Source organism: Hippocampus comes, unplaced genomic scaffold (genome assembly GCF_001891065.2).
Source record: "Hippocampus comes isolate QL1 unplaced genomic scaffold, H_comes_QL1_v1.1 scaffold51, whole genome shotgun sequence".
Classification (NCBI taxonomy): domain Eukaryota; kingdom Metazoa; phylum Chordata; class Actinopteri; order Syngnathiformes; family Syngnathidae; genus Hippocampus; species Hippocampus comes.
Window position 1 is genome coordinate 1,117,640 of NW_017805497.1, and position 21,947 is coordinate 1,139,586.

The following is a 21,947-nucleotide window of genomic DNA, read 5'->3' on the forward strand; positions in this document are numbered from 1 at the left end:
GTAAAAATTTGCATGACGCTGGAAACATCTTTATGACAGGGATGCTTTCCTTCATTCCATGATAGGTGGAACTATTCAATCTGCAGTCATGCCAAGATAGTTCATGTGTGCAGTTTTTTTATGATAGCAGTAGCAAAGACCTGCGCTTTCTTCAAAACTCTTTTGAACTTGGCAATCATTTTGACGTACGCTGCTATTTAGAAAATATGTTTCTCTATTATGCAACCACTCCTCCTCTTGCCGGTATTTGAAGAATTGGGCTCTGGAGGAGTCTCTTTTGCGTCAAGAAGTGACACGTGGGACCATGCTTTGAATGTTATGGCTACCGTACCTTTCAAAGCATTCCATTCACTCTGTTTCACAAGTTTTTGATAGGATGAAAAATACAATAGACTGTTTGGAATAAATTGTTACAATTCATTTGAACATATAGAATGCACATTTCATATTTTTAATCAGTATTGTATCTTTTTCACGAGAGCTTTATTTTTGAGGAGCTCAAGAAAATGCAATTATGCAGCAGTTGCTTAAAGTGTACTTCTGAGGGCCCATTGCCATGTATTGGTGGTAAAAATGGAGCAATATTGTAAATTTTGATGCATATCTGGTGTTCCTCTGATTATGTCTTGTCTTGTATTTGCCAGTGTGTCAATCTAATTCAAGGCGCCATGGTCGAAACGGATTTGTCATTACGTTGTTCACTAGGCCTTCCCTTGCACCCATCAGTTGCTATTGAGTGATACATCAGAGCATTGTTATATAAAGTGCTTAGGTGCTGAACTGGTACCGCAAATCCATGATTGCTGTTCATTAATCATTTAATCACCGAATCCATTTGAATGGATTACAAATTTTTTGCCAAAAATAAATAAAATCAAAAAGCTATGTTTTTCATTTTAGTGTTTGACCGACATGTTTAAAAATGAAGTAAACCTTGTTTATTCATAAGTGCATGCTTTGCATTTGGCATCATTTCCTATAATGCCATAAAGAATTGACTTCTGCATGCACATACCCATAAAAGACGATTCAATAGATTTCAAAATGGAATGATTCGATTTGGCTCGATGCACTCGCATCTTTTAAATCAATGATTTTCTGGTTCAAACCATTTTTGTCACACTGCTAGTATTCAAGCTACATTAAATGTAGAATGGCTTGTAGAAGCAGTTTAGCCAAGGATGCCTATTTTATTGCAACAAATGTGTATATTTTTGGCCGCAGATCAGCATTTTAAATGCACTTTGTTGATGGATTTGCCTTAGTGTCGCAGCATCCTGTTAAGGCACTGAGAAGCACCATGTATGTTCGGGTAAAAATCAGTGACACATTGGATACAAATATTGGATTTTATTCAGTACACTGTACATAGATTTATAAAAAAAAAAATGTTTCGTGCATACATTAAGACAGAAGTCTAGGAATGTTAAAATGAACATCAGCAAATACTGTAACAGTGAAAATGGTGTGTCGAATGAGTATCCTTATCATTTTTTAGAAGTCAGATGAGGATATTATGTTGTGCCGACTTTCATTCCAATGAACACGTTCAGTTCAACAAAATATGGATGAAGCAGAGGTTGCTTGGTGTGGCAGTGGCAGACATGATACTTAATCTGTAGCGAGTAGTTGGTGCTCTGCAACAAACATCAAGCCAATGAGAATGCTTCCGGGTGCCAGCAGTCTACCCGAACTTCCTGTAAACATCAGATCAGGTTTTTCACAAAAATTGTTCAATTTTTTTCAGATAGCAAATAAATTATTTTTTAATCAATTAATTTATTATTTCTACTGTTTGTCCTCATCGGGTGAGCTGGAGCTCTTTCCAAACAGACTTTTGGCAAGGGATGGGACCCTGGACCAGTCGCAAGAGGTACTGTTGTGTACAGTGGTCAACAATTTTTAACTTAATGTTTTAATCAGAGATGCAGATAAACGTTTTCTGGATTGTTTTTTGCACCGATTCAGAAAATCGTACAATTACTTTTACACAACAAATTGATGGATTACTAGTTTGTTCAATTATTGTTCAAGTGAGTGTGAAGAGGGTAACATATTTCTTGCAAAATCTCATTGGTATTGCGTGACAATTTGACATTTCGGTACAGATTTTAGCAAGGATCATTGAAGGTGACACACATGATTTGCTTTTGCGGGCCACATAAAACGACGTGGCGGGTGTGAAATAGCCCCCGGGCCTTGAGTTTGACACCTGTGATTTAGAGTGTTCCCTTAACCAGCCATGCATGTTTTTGGAATGTGGGAGGAATCCGGAGCACCTGGAGAAAACCCACGCAGGCACGAGGAGAACATGCAAACTCAGCACAAGAAGGCTGGACCTGGAATTGAACCCTGCATCTCTGCACTGCGAGGCCCACGAGCTAACCAGTCATAAATTATAATAAATTATCTATGACATTAGGGTTAGCAAGAGGTGGAATTTTCTAAAATGTAACTGCTATAAATTAGACCGCATGGTAAAATCAGCATTATGCGAGCTCGCGTTTTCATCAAAATTAAATATAAATTTCTCAAAAACATGATGTGCTAGAAAAAAAAAAATGGACATTTTTTTAAATCAGTATAAAAATGCATTTAGGGACACAAAGCCATCTCCGTTTTCAATATGCTGTTTACCAGTGTTATTATTCTGATGACAAACATGGCTTGCTTGAAATAAAATACTTCTAAGAGACATCACAGTGATTCAAGTCATCTCAGCCACAATGAAAAAGTTTTTCTTTTTTTTTAAGACCCTGCGGTCAAGAGGTGTTTACATGTAAACACCCAGACTATTCAGGATTGCGTATATTCACTTTTGAACATCAGAGTTTCACTTTGACTTTATTATGTAAAGCACACTTACTGGGGTTGCATTCATCTGACTCTCGGTAGCGGCCCATCAGTTCACTCGTTTTGACGGCGCTCAGAAGATCCGCACTGACTTCCCCTTCGAAGAAAAGACAATATTCACTGATCCATCCTGTACACTGTCCTTACTGATGAATTACAACACATCGGGTACAAGGAAATTATGGTCAATAGTCCAAATGTCCAGGATTAGTGTATACGTAGATTTTTGTGAGGATTAGAATGCAAATTGTTGTAATGGGAGGACGCTCACAAGATACTGTATATTTGAAAACGTCTAACAAAGAGCCAACTTATTTTGTAACGTCCCATAGCATACCTGATACCATGAAGCTGACTTGCTGGCATCTTCCTTCAACTACAGATGTGGGAGAGGAGCCCAAGATGGTCACTCTTGCTATTTCCATCTGCAGGACATTAGCAACACCACTGCGGAACTCGTGTCTGGGGGATTAAAAGAGGTTTTGTTTTTTTTTTTTGTAATACATTTTTAAGTGGGTAGAAATTGGACAATCCCAACCGACTCATGCTATACGACTTGAAAAAGTAAAATTTGAACGGTAGCAAATACAGGATGTGGAGATCTAATACATAAGGACAGTTCTCCCTTGAAGGATATTTTTATACTTACCTACTGAAGTTTCTAACTCTGGGGAAGGTTTGGTCTGCAGAGGGAGACTCTGGGAAAATATCAGCGCATGCAATGATGTCCTCACCATTCTTCAGCACCAAAGATCTGTTGACCACTGAAAATAAATGATTTTTTTGTTGTTTTTTAGGGCGGAGCACTTTTACTGACTTATATAAAATACATTTCCAACTCACATCTTGTATAAACAGACTTGTCAAAACGATACAAACAGAAACATGGAATGGAATCCCTCTCGTTTCACTTGTCTGACACCCATGATAGTTTTTTTCTTATCTCATTCTAAGTACACTCTGGGTTCACATGAGAGTTAATTATTGGCAGGTGGTGAAAAGCCATGACGTCATCGCACCAGGGTGCGGGACTACAGGCCCGATGACTAGCCTCATTATATTGGTTCTGTTCCGACAATACCGTCACGTGGTCATGGCGAGCGTCATAAAGGTGTGCGTTATCACCTGTGTGATCCCCAGAAAGCTGAATGATACTGTCAGTGTAGAGCCGTTCCTCCCTCAGGCTGACTGCGCCGTGTCTTGCCGAGAACTCCCCAACCACACAACTCAGGGGGTAGTCAAGAGAGCAGCTCGAACTCTAAAAAGGAGGATACATATAAATCCGTGTGTTTCGTTGTTATTGAGTGATGATTAGTCGTCACAATTGAAACTTTTGAGCCCTACCTTTGAGGTCATGTTAAAAGGATTATAGGGTCCCTGGTAATTACACTGGCCGTTATCATTGGTGCCGATAAGGTTATTAGATATGAACAGTGATGCCTCGGTGAGCTGCAAGGAGACATTAAAACAAACAAAAAAAAAAAAGCAAGCGTTAGTGCATTATATCTCTTTTTTTTCTGGCATCACACCCGTACACAGTGATGAGCGCATATTTATTTTACTAAGGATTTAGTCATGCAAACGACAAAAGTAGGCCACTGCATTCTCAACAATTGTTTTATTTCTGCCATGTTGTCTTGTTAAATCAAGCATTTGACATTCAACATTTTTTTTCTGATTCCCACATATCACACCCCACACGAGTATGACTGCATATTTCTTTCACTGGGGATTTAGTAATGCAAACAACTTTGGTCCTTAATCTGAAAGGCTAGTTTCCTTCATTTACAGTAAGTGCATGCAGGTATGTAGGCCACTGCTTTCTCCGTAACTCATTTCCACCATGTCTTATCTTTATCATTATTGGCCCAGTATGTAGAACACACAAGAATTTGTTTCCGGTAGTACTGGCTATGCTAGTCTTGCAATAACAAGCAACTACGATAAACAAAAACATGACATTTAAGTATCGAAAGACCATCTGTAATGTAAGGGTACCATTGTGCAGTCGTAGCACCCAATGACAGCTGTGCGACAATGTGCGGAGTCATCGAGCAGAGATAAAGTGAATCAGTGGAGCAAAACTATGACGGTTGTGCAGTTGGTGCAGATAATCGTTGTACCATTTTTAAAGTGACCAATAGCAGTAATTGCAGTACAACTTTAGGTGTGCAATTATACAGAAAGTCCTTGAGCGCTTTCAAGTGTCTGGTGCTGTGGAATATTGATCAATGACAATTTCCCGATTACATTGTACGTTATCTTGCTCTTTTTCACGTCTTTGAACAGTCATGTTTCAAACGGATTATAGTTGTATTTCCCCTTTGTGAATGACAAATCGTACAAAAAGATACCAACCATGCGGATTACTGGACTACCACTCTCCTGCTACACACTACATCATGCCTTGGCCCCTTCTAATGATCATCGACAAATCCATTCCTTCCCACATGCTGCAGTCATCTTACGATTGCCTACTCTCTCTCTATCCAAAAATAAAAATTGCAGATGTTTGGTGAACGCCACAGCCCACTTTCTCTCAAACTGCTCAAATGCCATCTGTACACCAAGATATACAACCTAAAATAACAATCATAAAATGCCAATAATCATACATACAGACACAGGAAATATCTGAAGTTTAACCTATTATCTGAAACAAAAAGAAAATGAATTGTTTTTAGGCTAATTTATGGCCCACTTTGTTGATTGAAAAAAGTTGTCTTGAATTTCCTCAATTTTATTTCATCAAGCGGTTGTGCAAATTAAAATCAACTGGATCCAGGTATTTATTTTTTGTAAATATACTCTACCTATACTTAAAATATCTAGAGCTAGATTTATTTTGTGTCGCCACTTGATGAAATAAATTCAACACACTAATTTCTTTTTCAGTGTTGATCTCCTTTCATCAACAATCATTTCAGGCCATCAATTTTTAAAACAGCAGTTAATTCATCTGATTTCCAATCAAGGAAAGAAATGCACCTTTGACTTGGTCATGTAAAAAAAAAAAACATTCTTGATGTGGTGACTTAGAACTTGTTATTCACACCTTCTGTTATGTGGGTCACTGATAGCTCAGTCATACTACACAAAAGATGAACATTGCATGTCTAAACAATTGAATTCTGATGATTACTTTGCCTTTGGGAATGGAGTCTGATACTGTAGTGAAAATAAAACAAGCAACACATCTGCACAGGTACGCAATGCTTACATTTACAGCTTGTAGATTTACCACCAGCGTGGTGTCACCGCTACTTCCATCAGGAAACATTTGCTGGACCTAGAAGAGATCAACCAGAGATTGATAATTGCAGAGAATGCATACAACACATTTCCCTGCTCTGCACGCTTTAGAAAGCCAAGGCAAAATAATCTTGATTAAAAGAGCTGGTTTATGGTAAATCATTCTCCAAGCCATTACCTCACACTGAGAAGAGAGGGAAAAAAAAGCAGCTGTGTTGAAATTACTCAAATTATTTCAAGTGGTAGCACAAAATCAAATCTGCATCGAGATACATTTTTTAGGAGATGTATAGTCTACTTAAAAAGTGTATCTGATCCACGTTTCATTTTGTGCAGCCACTTGACAAAATACTGAGTGGGTTCAACACACCATTTTTTTTTCAGTGCATGCAATACTACTTTGTTGTTCGCTCTTTTCCATAGATGCTGTCGGGCTCAGCAAGGTGCCTCTGCAGGACGGCTGACAGACACAGCTGTTCTCCTTTTGAGCTTCATAATTCACAGTCACAGGGCATTTAGGTTCTTCCCGCTTGTAGATGGATGCTAAGTTCAACTATTGATTTTGATTTTTTTTTTAAACCTCCATCATGCAAGCTATTTTACCACAGAAATAAGGAATTCACGGTCATGTTTTTGTGGCAGCTTGGCTCAAGTTAAGTTGTGGCTGTCAAAGAGAACTGAATTTTACACATTTTTGCACTGTGAAGATTTTTTTTTACATAATTGGTGAGGTGCAACCTGTCGGAGTAGATGTTGAAAAATTGCAATACTTACCATTCTGACGGTCCCATTTAAAGAGCCATTAAACACAGCCTTGGCAATGGTCCACTGTCCATCTACATTTTTTTCAGCAGATATGTCAGCACATTGCATCCTGTGAAAAAGGCACATGGTCGTGCATATCAATGAATGAGAAAGGCCAGGGTGTTTTCACACAGATTTTGAGCGACTCAATGAATGGAAAATATGCATTGTATTAAAACAAGGAGGGGGTCTGTTACAAAGTACAATACATGCCTTTATACACATATCAAAAGGCAAGTCAGATCTATTTCTCTAAGAGCAGGTTTGACTGTGTGGTGAACTCGCATGCCGACTCATTACAAGTTGAACAAGAGCTGGGGTTACAATGTAAAAAAAAAAAAAAAAAAAAAATGTAGTGAAAGTACTCAATTTTTTTTCGTCGTTAGCCCAAAATAAAAGCGTCGGGATCCAAATACAATTATTTTGAGTGGTAGTCCACTTATTAAATGTATCTGGATCCAAAGAATCTTATATTGTGAAATTGAGAATATTCAACACACCATTTTTTCGGTGTAGATGCATGCATAAAAATCCAAAACCTTCTCCAATATCATCTCAGATTAGTTCCAATGTTTCTTATTCTATTCGTTTTGGGAGCACAGTTTTGTCCTTTTCCACTCTTTTTTCATTCTGATTATGGATACGCACCTATCAACATGTGTTCTCACCTTGAGCCATTGCTGTAGTGAATCACAACAGATCTTCCCACGATGCTGTGCGGCCCAGTTAACGGCAGGTTGCTGTCACGATACAACTCCTGCGCTTGATTCAGACCAGTCAGCAGCCCAAATTTTCCACTGATATCACCTATCTCATACTGGTCAACAGTACCATTTCCAGGTGGAGGGGACAGTGTTATGTTGACAGACAGTGGGTTGTAGTGTCCCCTAATGTTTGCAGCCGAGCACGGTTCTGAGCTGTTCGGTTTGATGGGTAAAATGTGAACATGGTAGCCACCAGCCATGGCATTCAGGTTGGACAAGGACACAGATATATTGGTGGGGCCATTTGGGACAGACTGGTAGAACTGAATTTGTCCAGTTGACACGCCGGGGCCAAACCAAGATCCGAGGGTGGCTTTGGGTACACGCACCATAGTGATATTTGCACATGCAATCCTTGGCCCCGCTCTTTCTGCCTGATGTATGACCACGGCACGATTAATCAAGCCTGACCCTTGCAACCAGGAAGTGACATCAGTGAAGAATTTTTTTGCTTTGACTCCACCAACTGTAGAACTGAGGTTGAGGAGATTGTGTTTACTGGCAAGGTCTCCGACTTCACAGGCTACTGGACTGGATGGGCCACAGTGGAGATCATAACTGTTATCTTGTGTGTCAATGCCGAAAGGGTTCCAATGACCTCCTGTTGTGCTGCAGCGTGTCTCATCGTCGTCCCTCTCGGAGCTGATGGGGTACATGTGGATATGCCAGTTGTGGTTCGTGGTTGAGGCCGCTGTGGGGTTTCCATATGACAAATCCACAAAGATGGATACATCAGATAGGGGGTTGTCCTTCAGTTGGGTGAACCACATATCACCAACCAATGGGCTCCTAAACCTAGCTCTGGCGACGATGACCTCACCAGGATAGCCGATGCTGGCGCAGACGTACCTGGCACCATCTGTTAGGTGAATCACAACAGACCGACCAACAATGCTGTTCTGTCCAAAGAGAGGAAGGTTGTAGTCTTCAAACGTCATTTCCACTTCATTTTTAGTCGCGAGGGACATATGCTTTGAACTGAGGTCCCCAACCTCGTACAGGTCATGAGTTGATCCAGGCCCAGTGGGGTATGTCGGGGCGCTTGTGTTGACGCCAAATGGATTCCAATGGCCACCCACATTGTCGTTGGAGCACAGGTTGGAAGAAGACGACCTGCCTGAAGGAACAGGAAAACCGTGGACATGAAAAGGCCCGACCCTGTTCTGCAAGTTACTCAGGTTGACCTTCAACTCTGTCTGATCGAAAGGGGAAGACTGATGGAAGCTGATCGATCCATGAATCCCTTTCATATCAAATCGAGCACTCACTTGTTTCTCTGGCACAGTATAGATTTGAGCACAAATGAAAGTTGAACCTGGGCGGAGGATGAGAAAGGCCGTGTTGTCATCGTAGTTATTTAAGTCCAGGCGAGATTTTCCAGGTTGCAAAGGCGTTCCAATGTTGACGACACTCAGATTTGTCAAAGCTGAGGCATCTAAACTACTAAGAAGAACATTGCAGCTTGTAGCTGAGCTTAATGAGCCAAAGAGTGTCACGTTGGTCGCGGATGCGTTGACTTGACCGATTGTAACAAGATCTAGTAGCAGCCTTGAGTTGTTCAGTCCAACGTTGCGGCGAATATAAACATTACCCGCGATCTCACCGGTGAACCTCGCCTGACTTGTCAAAACTGTTTGACGGCTACTTACAACCGTGCATACAGGACTGTTGTTACAGGTCTGTAGAGTCAGCGAGAGATCATCCAGGTTTGAGCGCTGTTCAAAGAGACTCGACACATTGATGCTGGCGCTAGACGTGGGATCAGCAGTGAATGTGAAAACACTGGAGCCAATGTTTGCCACCGAGCACGGCTCAGCAAAATGGCCATACATGACCGGGAACTCGGTGAGGGAAAGGTTCAAGGTACTGCACGATCCGACACCAGTAACGTTGACAGTGGCCGTCTGGGATGTAGAGTTAAATTGAACTTGACCCAAGACTCCCCCCATGTTGATCGGTGCCAGGAACTGAACACAGGAAGCGAAACCTAAGAAAACACACCACAGAAAAAGGACTTGATAGTGGAATACAGTAAAATTACAATTTTCTGATTTTTTTTAAATCAGTGCAGCATACACATCAGTGTTCTTAACTCCAAAGGTGAAGTCAACCTCAAAATTTTCCAAGCTCCATGCTGGCCCGCCACTTTAAAAAAGGCATTCTGAATAATATCGCATTTGCGGAATACGAGTTCAGCAGCAAAATCCACCCGTTTGTGTCAATCCCAGAGGTGGCCATTTTGACATCTGTCAACTGAAAATGACCTCACGGTTGCTCAGGCAACGGCCAATTATGGCTCACCTGATTTCAGAGGCTGAACCATGATTGGTTGTTACCTGAGCCCGAAGCAACAGTGAGGTCATTTTCAAATCGCCAACCAGGGGCAAAATGACCACTCCTTGAGATGGACAAAAACGGATGGATATTGATGCTAAATTCATATTCAGAAACACAACATTAATCAGAATACCATGTTGAGACGAATGGGGGTGCATGAAACTTCATTCTCCCAGTCGGAGGCGTATAAAATATCAGATTGGCTCAAATCTTGAAAATGGGTTATGAGAAAGGATACCAAGAATTCTGTAACCACATGAGATCATGTAATCCAATCCTAGTTTTAATCTGGGTCAAACCTTCTGTTTTTTATGTTAGAAACATTTCAGTAGGATGTGGATAAATTTGATCCCCGAAAAACAGGATTATCCAGATCACGCCAGTGGGCAGGATTTCAAGAACATGTTTGCAAAACTTTTCAATTGGACAAATAATCTACTTTTATCATTTTCTGTCTATACGTTTTAAAAAAATATTTTGCACTTGTTTTGTTCAGCTGTTACGGTAATGAAGTAGATAAATTAGACAAAGGCAACCATTGCCATAAGCCTTTAAAGCAGGGGTGTCAAACTCAGGTCCTGGAGGGCCGCTGTCGTACATGTTTTCCAAGTCTCCTTGTTGCAACACTCCTGATTCAAATGATCAGCAAGCTCTGCGGAAGCCGGACATTTAACCTGTTCATTTGAATCAGGTGTGTTGCAACAAGGAGACTTCGAAAACACGCAGGAAGGCAGCATTCCAGGACCCGAGTTTGACACCCCTGTAACAATTAAATAAAAATGGGAAAAAAATGTTTTCCAATAAAATAAACCCCCAAACAGATTTAAACAAAAATGATTAATTCAACTTTTTTTTTGTCATTCATCACTGTATATTACATGACTCTTTTTTCCTCAACATTATCATATTTTTTTTAATTTCAGACTTCAAACTATCCACAATGTGTTTTCTTGTATATTTGTTAGTTGTGTGTGGCTCAGATGAGCCACACACAATGAAAAAAAATCATAGTCGTGGATGTATGTTATTTTTGTGGTTCACAAATTAAGAAATTAATTTAAAAAGAAAAGATTTCCAAATCTGGATCATTTTGTTGCAGATTACATATTTTGAACAATTGGCCCCCTGGAGAATAGTTTTGCTTGTGTTTTGTTGTTACCATTTTTGTACTGCATCTGCCTCACTATATATTTGTCAAAATAATTGCTCTGAAAACAATCATTAAAAAAAAAAAACTTCTGGCCATTTTGACTTTTGTATCTGATTTTTAAATTCTGCCTCTCATAATCTTAATTAACTGAACTAAACATATGAAGAGCAAGTGGGAAAAATAGGTATGGTCTCATCATAATTATGTAAGCGAAATGAATTTGAAGTAAAAGAATGAGCTTTAAACGGTGCACTGGACCCAAAACAGTAATATGCCAAGCAGCAATATGTCAAACTGCATAATTTAACATGAAAATTACACCACAAATTAACTGTAGCATCTTTGAAGAATATTGTACTCCAATACAATTAGTATATCAAATTTTGATTTGAAGATTTTGATGTAATCTCCCTAAATGTGTGCGGTTAAAAAAAAAAAGGCACACAAGCTTCATATTAATGGATACAAATATGTCAATTTATGTTAACAGATTGCAGTCATTGATATGCACATTGTGGAAAGAATATTAAACTAGCTACAAAATCCGAATGAGAGTCTTAAGGTTTTAGTTCAAAGAGAGATTTGGCTGACAGGTGCCATTCTCCTTGCACAATAAAGTCATCAGTCTATTATTCAAATTCGTCAACCAATTGAAGGTTGCTGGATAAAAGACCAAAGACAAAAATAGTACCACTTCTAATTCTGGAAAAGTTACTTTCAAATTTAAACTGCTGAACATGAACATCAATGAGAAACATACTCACCCGTGAAGCATGTTAACAGGACAATCAAAAGGCACATGGCGGCAGATAGATTGCAGACAAATGCAAAATAAGTCGAGTTTCTTGGTATGAAGTGTGTGTGCACAAGTGCATTCTCTAAGAATGTGTCCTGTGGGACTGGTTTGCAGAAGTGTGCAAGCTCTCTTATACTTCAATAATTGTGCCATCTGTCTGTGTCAGCCTGCGATTGGTTATCAGGACTGTTCCTGCTGTGTTCATTAGGATAGGGGAGGGTTTAAGCCAGGACAGTCAGACGTGGCCTCTTCAACTAGACAAATGAAACCATGGAAAGACATTCAACATTTGAATATGCGCAAGACTTCATGTGAAACATAAAAACAAAAGGTGGAAATAAAAATACTGTAATAATCGATTACTTTTGTTAGTGCTCAGCCTTTGGTTGTGTTGCTGTTATGTGTCAAGAAAATTGAGTTTAAAAAAAAAATCAGAAATGCTATAATTTAGTAAGCAGGTCTGGTTTACATTTCAAATTCACAGCCATGGCCTAATGAATACAGCTACAAAGAAAAGTGTGGCAAAGCAAACAGGAAAATCTTTTCCACGGAATACTGTAGAATATCAAAGGCGTGGAGCTGATGGTTCTTGGAATTTTCTTTTTCCTCTTCAGTTCCACTTCTCAGCGCACACGTCATCTGTCCTTGTGACTGGGCTGAGGAAAGAAAAGGGTGGAAAATAGTAACATGTTCTAAGAATAGACCCCAATGGCCCATCATTTTGGCCTGTTTATGGTAGGCCATACAGTTATTTACTTCCACACCCCAGAGGGCATGTGAAGTGGATTAGGTCCTTCATTTGCCTTGCTGTGGGTCACTGATTGCTGCAGAGGCTCCAATTGTTATATGACTATTTCTGCATCCCTGCAGAAAAGACCGTGCAGGGTTGCTCTCTGCATTGGTTTACATTTAAAAATATGCACTGCAACAACAAATTCTTAGGGTGAAGTATGCAAAGACATAGCGATGGTGTCAACCGAATGTCCCTTTTCGAGTTTCAATCTCAGGCTCAAATTTGTGACCCGTCAAGTCTCCACAGAGTCCTCCTCCCACAACTGTAAAGGTATGTCACCTTAGTTGAAGAACTGGACGCGAAAGTGAATGTTTGGCTGAGCTAGGCACCTATCCAAATCTCTCGAAAGAATTCCGAGACAAGGCTCTACTGTTTTGGCCTCGTAAGGAAAAAGTATCCAAAATGGAGTATTTCTCTCCACGGTTCTCGTAATGTTTGTGGAAAATATTGTGTGCAAATAAAATTCCAATACACTGAATTGCCTTTGAGTATTCAATACAACAACTTTGGTCTGCAAAACTTTTGCCAAGCCAGTATTTGTGGACGTCCTTGTAACACCACACATGCACACCATCTCCTCGATCTTTTTCAGTTTTAAAATAAGACTAATTGCGTACCCATTTTAAATCAGCAGTTATTTAATCTGATTTCCAATCGAAGCAAAGAAACGCACCTTTGAACAGCCATCATTCTTGATGTGGGTGACTAATCACTTGTTATTCACACCATCTGTTATGTGGGTCACTGACAGCTCAGTCATACTTGTCATTTCTACCAAAATGTCTTATCTGCTGGTCACATCACACATCACTGTCTATTTGGTTGAAAATTGAAAAAATTCTGGTAATTTTGCTGGGAGATGATGTATCCAAATGCAATTCCCATACATTGAATTGTCTTTGTGTATCTAATACAACACCTATGGTTTTATAATAACGTTAGGCGTTGGGTCGTAGGTCATCTCTGTAAGAGCAGGAAGTCGGGTGACCCCATCCGTCACGATATTATGAGTTCCAAATAAGCGCTAGCTTCCCCCTCCTTCCCGGTGTCTATTGTAATGCCTACGTGTCATTTGCTTTGTTGTTGCATTGTTTATTCAGCGTCCTCGTTGTCATGAATGCACCTTATGCTGTATGTGTGCTGTCTATCGCTTGTAAAAGCAGCAGCACTTTAATGTGTCCTTTAACTGAGAAAAGGATAAGCAGTTAGGAATGAATGAGTTATGTATCACACGTGATGTATGTGTGATACATAATTGTGATGATTTAATTTATAAACCAGAAAAAGGAGCGGGCATTCACTGGGTGGAGTCCTTAGAATTTAGTGTATCGGGAGGAACAGTTATGTAGCTGGTGTAATTAAGCAAACATGTAATTAAAGCCCTGATGCGTTTTTAAAATTGTGATGTGTCAAAGAAAGGTTTTAGAGAATGGGTTGGACCGTATTCAGTTGAACTAAAAGATAGCACACTCATCCGTGAGTCATCTTGCTATGGAATCTAAGTGCTTTTACTTTCGTTGATGTTTTATTCCAGCCAACACTGTCTGGCACCTCATGTTGTTAAGTGTAATTTCAGGTTTTGTTTCTTCATGTATTCGCTCTTTTAACACGTGCCAATATCAAATAACATTGAAGAATAAAAATAAATATAAATGTTTTATGTTTGAATATCAAATGAATAAATATCACTTTGTGTGTGGGTTGTATCGCGTTTTACTACAAATATCAGCTGTTTTAGGTTCGTGGTTGACTAATTCGATGCTTGTTTTACCTAAAGGTCTACTGACGACTACCGTAAATGAAGATGTGCAGTTTGACCAACAGTATTCAAATTCTTCATGTCCTCTAGATGGCGCTAGCGCGGCATATTTGAATGAGTCAACGTAGTCAAGCAGCAAAACGACAGACAATTACAGCAGGTCTTTTTTGGTTGTACACGTCGCACGTTGTTTAAAATGTGTGACTGTAATATTTTTGGTCATTTTTATTCTTTCCTACACAGCATATTTTGTTACTTTTATTCTATCATACAAGGAGGCAGGTCAACTGTAGATGACCCACAAGGCACGGGGAAACCTGGACCAGAACAAAACGTCTTAACGAACACTCTCAATTCTGCGTTTCATGCCAAACAAGCTTAATGAGAAACGGAATGCAATTCATACCAATTCCTGCATCGCGATCGAACTTTTACTTCAGCCAGAGGCAAGACACGAAACAACAAATATCGCTGTGAAGTTTCTGCTGTTTAAATCTCCACGTACTGACTGGCTTTGACGGTAGGCGCGCCTACTAACAAACAGCCCGGTAAATCGGCGGTACTGTGGGTTGGACGGAATTCTTTCTAATGTACGTCAGATGTGTGGATGACGACGCGTGAATGACGCTGTTTATGTGAATGCAACCGAAAATAAATGGAAAAAAATGCACCTAGATTTGCTCAGCATGGTGTATTTCTACACTAAAAAGGGGTAACATTTGCCTGAAATAGAAACTAGTAAAGTTTTTCACTCCGATAATAAATAAATGGCCAAGTTGAAAAGATTCGGAGCACCGGACTTCCAGCGAAGATTCTAACCCTTCAGTTGAGTATGACTTTCAATTAACTGTGGGTGGAAGGCAGACTACTCTCTGAACTGGTCGCCAACCAGTTGCAAGGACAATCTACCTAGAGGCGAACAACCATCGACACCCTCATTAACACCGTAACTGTATGGGAACAGCCCCCACACTTCCCGCACACAAGTTAAGCGAGTGTATCACGAAACAATCAGTGACCTAAATCAAGTATCTTCAATCGAAACGATCTGCATTCAATCTTGATATAATCTCGGCGTTAGCCATCTGTACTAACAAAACTGTCATCTCTCACATTTCCAATCATCCATTTTCTGATCTGTTTATCCTCACATGGGTCGCGGGCGTGCTGGAGCCTGTCCCAGCGGTCTTCGGGCAGTAGGCGGGGCACATCCTGAACTGGTTGCCAGCCAATCGCAGCACACACATCAACAAACAACCATCCCGTTCACCCTCACACCGAGGAACAATTTAGAACGTTCTATTAACCAACCCTTCATGATTTTGGAATGTGGGAGTAAACCGGAGTACCCAGAGAAAACTCACGCAGGCATGGGGAGAACATGCAAACTCCACGCAGGAAGGCCGCAGCCAGAATCGAACCCGTCACCTGTGCAATGTGAGGTCGACGAGCTAAGCAGTCGACCAATGTGCCGTCCCTCTCACATTTCCATTACATAAAAACAAAACAACTTCCTTTAGCCGGAAAAGTTTGTGTGTCACCTCACCTCACCGCATTTGATATAAACCTGTAAAATCAGAGGTGAAGATCATCCAATGTGACAAAGCTTGCCTGACAGAAATCAATGCATTGCTCCCAAGCTGCTGCTGTTTACTGGTCTTCTTATTGACTGAAAGTTACATAAATTGAATTTTATCCAATTATTGTACTTAATGCCTAGACTAGACATGCATACCTATGGGTTGGCGAGTGGTCTCAGTAGCTTTAAAGTTGTGCATGTGAACTTGTCCAGAGGACAGCTATGACTTCATCATTACCTCACTGTGTGCTGCTTCGCGGCCTTATCAAAACCATGTGGCTCTGGTTGCTGTGCCTGCTGCAAAGTGATTGAATCTTAGACCACAGGCTTTTTTTTTCTTTGTTATACGATGAGCAGGGTTGTAAAAATAGTTGTTTTTTTTTAAATCACCTATCCGATCACAAGATGGAGCGATAGACATCCATCCATTTTCCAAACTGCTTTATCCTCACAAGGGTCGCAGGTGTGCTGGAACCTATTCCAGCTGTAATTAATCGCTAGGCAGGTTACACCCTGAACTGGTCGCCAGCCAATCACAGGGAACACGTAGACGAACAACCATCCACACTCACACTTAGGGACAATTTGGAGTGTTTCGTTAGCCTGCCATGCAAGTTTTTGCAATGTGGGAGGAAACCGGAGTATCTGTCCATTTCTTATTGCACTTGACTTCATACAACAGATAACGTTTGGTTTAACCCTTTCAGGGACAACGGTTATGACAGTGGACAGTTTATCATGTTATCAGGTTACAAGGTGCACTAAAGGGTTAAAAGGCACAACAACAATTTGGTTTCTGTTTTGAACGCCTACACACATGAACACTCACACACACACACACACACACACACACACACACGCACGCACACACACACACACACACACACACACACACACACACACACACACACACACACACACAGTGATTAATCGATTTTGGTAAAATTAAGCCTGGTTATTGCTACAATGAGTATGTGAAGTACAATTTGCTCCTCAGTCGTCTGTTCAGTCAGCCTGTGCAACAAATGATGACCTCAACCTCTCTGAGATGAAACCCTGTCAACACTGCTTAGTGTTGCCTCAATGATGTTCCTGAAAACTTGTTCAGCAGATTTATTTTGTTTGAGTAAAATGGCTTGGAACATAATTTAAAGTGGATTTTTCTTCTCAAGTGTGGCACTATCCGAGTGAATTACAAATGACAAAAAACAAAACATCTACTATGAATCTCATTTATAATTTAATTGCACTGAAGAAGAACTGTGATTATATTGTATTTGCATTATGGGTTCAGATTCAAAAACATTTGCAGAGTGTTTATACAATTTGGATATTTTTTTCTAGATTTTGTCTGGATTCTGGCAGCAAAGTAGCGTCGTGCTGTCGTTAGCGCGCCTGCTTCACAATGCTGAGTTTCAGTCTTCCCATGCTAAGCTATCATAGGTTTTCTCCAGGTACTCCAGCTTCCTCCCACATTCCAAAATAAAATCATAATTGTGTTGGTGACCACATTGAAAACTGATCAGAAAAGATGACACTTTTGTTCAGACTGATTGTTACGCCCAGTGTTGTGTAGTGATGGTTACTCAAGAAGCAATGTTGCGTTATGTCCGCTTCAAGTGATGGCAAAATGACTTGAGAGGAAAGATCCCACCACTTTGGCTATGTGGACAGACACAAAGTCACAAAGTCAATTCAAGTTCATTTCAATTTATTTCATCTCAACAGCACTCAGAAACAGACTTGTAAGCATGTGCATACTGAAAATACAGTAGCAGTCAGGAGTTTGCTTTTATTCATCATAGACAACAATGTCATCTTCATTTGCTGTTTTATTAATTTATTTGAGCCATTTTTTTTTTGTCATGGGTGGAATTTTTTTTTTTTTTTTTTTAACGTGCATGAGTTTTATTAATAAGGATTTAGATCAGTGGTTCTTAACTTTGTTAGAGGTACCCAACCCAACCAGTTCATATGTACGTTCACCGAACCCTTCATTAGTGAAAAATAAAAATTAGACAGGGATACAAAGAGACTGGAGGAGTCACAGAAAAACATAAATGGACGGACTTCACCAAACACCTGTTATGAATTACGGTATGCCTTTCAGCTTCTTCTTAGACAACAGCAAGTTGTTCAAAACGTACTGAAACATAAAGTTGAAATTAAATTAAATTAAGTTCAACAGCAAATCGGTGCCTTTTGTGTTTATCTTAACTTTACCTGAAATCCGAATATGTATGTAAACATTTAACCACAGCTGTACAACACACACAAACATCTACACTGAGTTTCCACAGAGGATGTGTCTGGATGGAGGCATGCAGAGATACACAGTTGGACGCGTGTCACAGGATGGAGGGGCTGTATTTCCTTTATCTCAGCATAGGAAATAACTGCATCGGACCCATCTTTTGTTCTATTCTTCAACTGATATGCGTTGGGTTGGAGGTTACACAAACATCGCACAGAGATCATGGCCATGTGATATCCTCGAGAACCATTTTTTTCCATTATGGGTTTTTTTAAAAGACACAATTTGGTGTTTGAAGAGTAATTGTTGGAGACTTTTCAGATGTGCGATGTCATCTTGTGTACAATAGAAGTAAATTGTTGAATCCTATGGATTATGGCATCACTCTCGACCTGGTACTCTGTGTGGGAAAAATTGGTTTCATGGCCTCCAGGATATGATAATAGGAGGAGTGATCATAAAGGTACATTCAATAGGAAACCTGAAGAGCACCTACTGTCAGAAACTGGGCTTATAATTCGTTAGATGCCTTGAGTAAACAATTTTACACCTATATTCAGACAATTTTACTTGACTTTTTGTGACGATGGGAGTGTCAATGTTCGGTACATGCTATTGCATATTTTTCTTGCTGTCAACCAAGTCCTGAAAGGTTTAACTTATCAATTGAGCAATTACTTTTTTTTTTACTATAGAAATGTTGAGAACAGTATCCAAAGCAATCTAATGGCCTGTCATATGAGCTTTTTTAAAAGACATACAGTTCATAGTTGGTCTTAATTTAATTTTCATAACTTTTGGATGCACAGGCTTACATGCTGCCTGTACATGCTTGTGTTGCCAGCCACTAGAGTCATTTGTGACACATCAATTCCTTCTGCTTACATCTTGTTATGAGCAATGGTGCCCCGATATTTTTGATTTGCTCGAACGAATGTTAAAACACTCTTAAAGCTGCCTGTTTGTGCCTGATGTGAAGATGGACAGATTGGAACATGCCTGCTTGGTGATGAAGTTCATTTTGGAACGTCATATTCATTCCATTCCACCTCATTCCACCCCCTTGTTTTTGTTATCCAACAAAAAACAAACACACTAGCTGAACAGGAAACACCCTCAACGGGCAACTTTTCAATTCATAATAATCGTAAACTTCATGATACAAAAACAAAACCAAGAAAAACAGACTTGGCACAGCAGGTCTCTCACGGCTCCTCAATCCATTCTCACTGTGTCTAATTCATTTCGTTAGATCGTTGTGTAACGCTGTGAGTGAAATCACAGGATAGCCGGCAACATTGATGCCACTGCTTACGGGGTTGGACAGTCACATCCAACACATCACAGAGGCTACCACATTGGCCAGCAGTGTGCGTTATATAACTGTACTAGCTGCCGCGATATATGTGAACAAATGCAGTGGCCATCTTAAGGCAGGATTCACATCTTCACACACTTTCTCAAACTTGAGAAATTGTTGAAAGTTGGGGGCAAAACAAACCATAAGATATTCATTCATTCATTTTCCGATCTGCTTATCCTCACAAGGATCGCAGGCGTGCTATCCACTGGGCCACCGAGCTGCCTGCCATAAGATATCTCAGTTAAATTTATCATCGTTGGCGCTCTCGCACAAAATAATTGTTATCGCCAGTAAAGACAGAATTGACAATTGAGTCAGCACGGTGTCGATGGTATTTGGGGATTTTCACATTTTCGCAACACCTTCAATTATTGCAGCTGTTACATATCTTTCACCGCAACAAACCCGAAATTCAGTTGTCGACTTTGCCACGACATTGATTGTGTTGACACAATTTGTTGCCAAACATTGCTTTGAAACTAATTTTAGAATTTAGTCTATTGTTTGAGCACAATCCTTAATTGCTAGGTGCCTGTTATCATTAGAGAGGAATGCAGGCACAACGCCCTCCAAAATAACACGTCACACATTCTATCAATAGCTCTTATGTTCTCAGACAGTTAACCAGCTCTTCCTGGTGTTGACACAGTTGGTGAAAAAACGGACCCCCTCAACGCTTCGGCTGTGCCTAGAAATTCTGTCCATAAAGGTGATGAACAGAATCGGCGACAAAGGACAGCCTTGGCGGAGTCCAACCCTCACTGGAAACGATTCCGACTTATTGCCGGCAATGCGAACCAAACTCTGACATCGGCAGTATAGGGACCGAACAGCCCGTATCAGGGGGCTCGGTACCCCATACTCCCGAAGCACCCCCCACAGAACTCCCCGAGGGACACGGTCAAATGCTTTCTCCAAGTCCACAAAACACATGTAGACTGGTTGGGCAAGTTCCCACGTACCCTCGAGGACCCTGCTAAGGGTGTAGAGCTGGTCCACAGTTCCACGGCCAGGACGAAAACCACACTGCTCCTCTTCAATCTGAGGCTCGACTTCCCGACGGACCCTCCTCTCCAGCACCCCTGAATAGACCTTACCAGGGAGGCTGAGGAGTGTGATCCCTCTGTAGTTGGAACACACCCTCCGGTCACCCTTTTTAAACAGAGGGACCACCAATCCAGAGGCACTCTCACCGATGACCACGCGATGTTGCAGATGCGTGTTAACCAGGACAGCTCCACAACATCCAGAGCCTTGAGGAACACCGGGTGGATCTCATCCACCCCTGGGGCCTTGCCACCGAGGAGCTTTTTAACCACATCGATGACTTCAACCACAGCGATAGGAGAGCCCACCTCAGAGTCCTCAGACTCTGCTTCATCAAAGGAAGGCGTGTTGGTGGAGTTGAGGAGGTCTTCAAAATACCTTGCCCACCGACTCACAATGTCCTGAGTTGAGGTCAGCGCACAACTTAAATTGGCCGCCTCAACAATGGAGGCACGGACCATGGTCCACTCGGACTCAATGTCCCCCACCTTCCCCGGGACATGGGAAAAGCTCTGCCGGAGGTAGGAGTTGAAACTCCTTCTGACATGGGATTCCGCCAGATGCTCCCAACAAACCCTCACAATACGTTTGGGTCTGCCAGGTTGGACCGGCATCTTCCCCCACCATCGGAGCCTACTCATCACCAGGTGGTGATCAGTTGACAGCTCCTCCCCTCTCTTCACCCAAGGGTCCAAAACATACGGCCGCAAATCCGATGATACAACCACAAAGTCAATCATCAAACTGCGGCCTCAGGTGTCCTGGTGCCAAGTGCATATATGGACGCCCTTATGTTTGAACAAGGTGTTTGTTATGGACAATCCGTGACGAGAACAGAAGTCCAATAACAAAACACACCTCAAGTTCTGATCGGGGGGCCATTCCTCCCAATCACACCCTTCCAGGTCTCACTGTCATTGCCCATGTTAGCATTGAAGTCCCCCAGCAGAACAAGGGAGTCCCCAGCAGGATTAATCTCCAGCACACTCTCCAAGGACTCCAAAAGGGGTGGGTACGCTGAGCTGCTGTTGGGTGCGTACGCACAAACAACAGTCAGGACCCGTCCCCCCACCCGAAGGCAGAGGGAGGCAAACCTCTCATCTATCGGTGTGAACCCTAATGTACAGGCACCGAGCCGGGGGGCAATGCATATGCCCACACCTGCTCTGCGCCTCTCACCGTGGGCAACTCCAGAG

The 21,947-nt window shown here is 41.1% G+C and overlaps 1 protein-coding gene across 2 annotated transcripts; it reads right to left on the reverse strand.

Annotated features, from left to right (window-relative positions):
• Positions 1 to 1,334: 1,334 nt before the first annotated feature.
• cusr (Copper-only SOD repeat protein) lies at positions 1,335 to 12,078 on the reverse strand. 2 transcript variants are annotated; one of them, XM_019876769.1, is made up of 10 exons: positions 11,925 to 12,078; positions 7,578 to 9,660; positions 6,880 to 6,979; positions 6,074 to 6,142; positions 4,198 to 4,305; positions 3,979 to 4,111; positions 3,503 to 3,617; positions 3,191 to 3,315; positions 2,867 to 2,950; positions 1,335 to 1,697 (listed from the first exon to the last, which is right to left on the reverse strand). In XM_019876769.1, exons 1-10 carry the CDS (start codon positions 11,959 to 11,961, stop codon positions 1,612 to 1,614), a joined length of 2,940 nt encoding a protein of 979 aa, XP_019732328.1. In that variant the 5' UTR covers positions 11,962 to 12,078; the 3' UTR covers positions 1,335 to 1,611. The 2 variants fall into 2 exon arrangements, with proteins under 2 accessions (XP_019732328.1, XP_019732329.1); XM_019876770.1 differs by having other exon boundaries at positions 4,198 to 4,302; positions 11,925 to 12,077.
• Between the last annotated feature and the right edge of the window lie 9,869 nt (positions 12,079 to 21,947).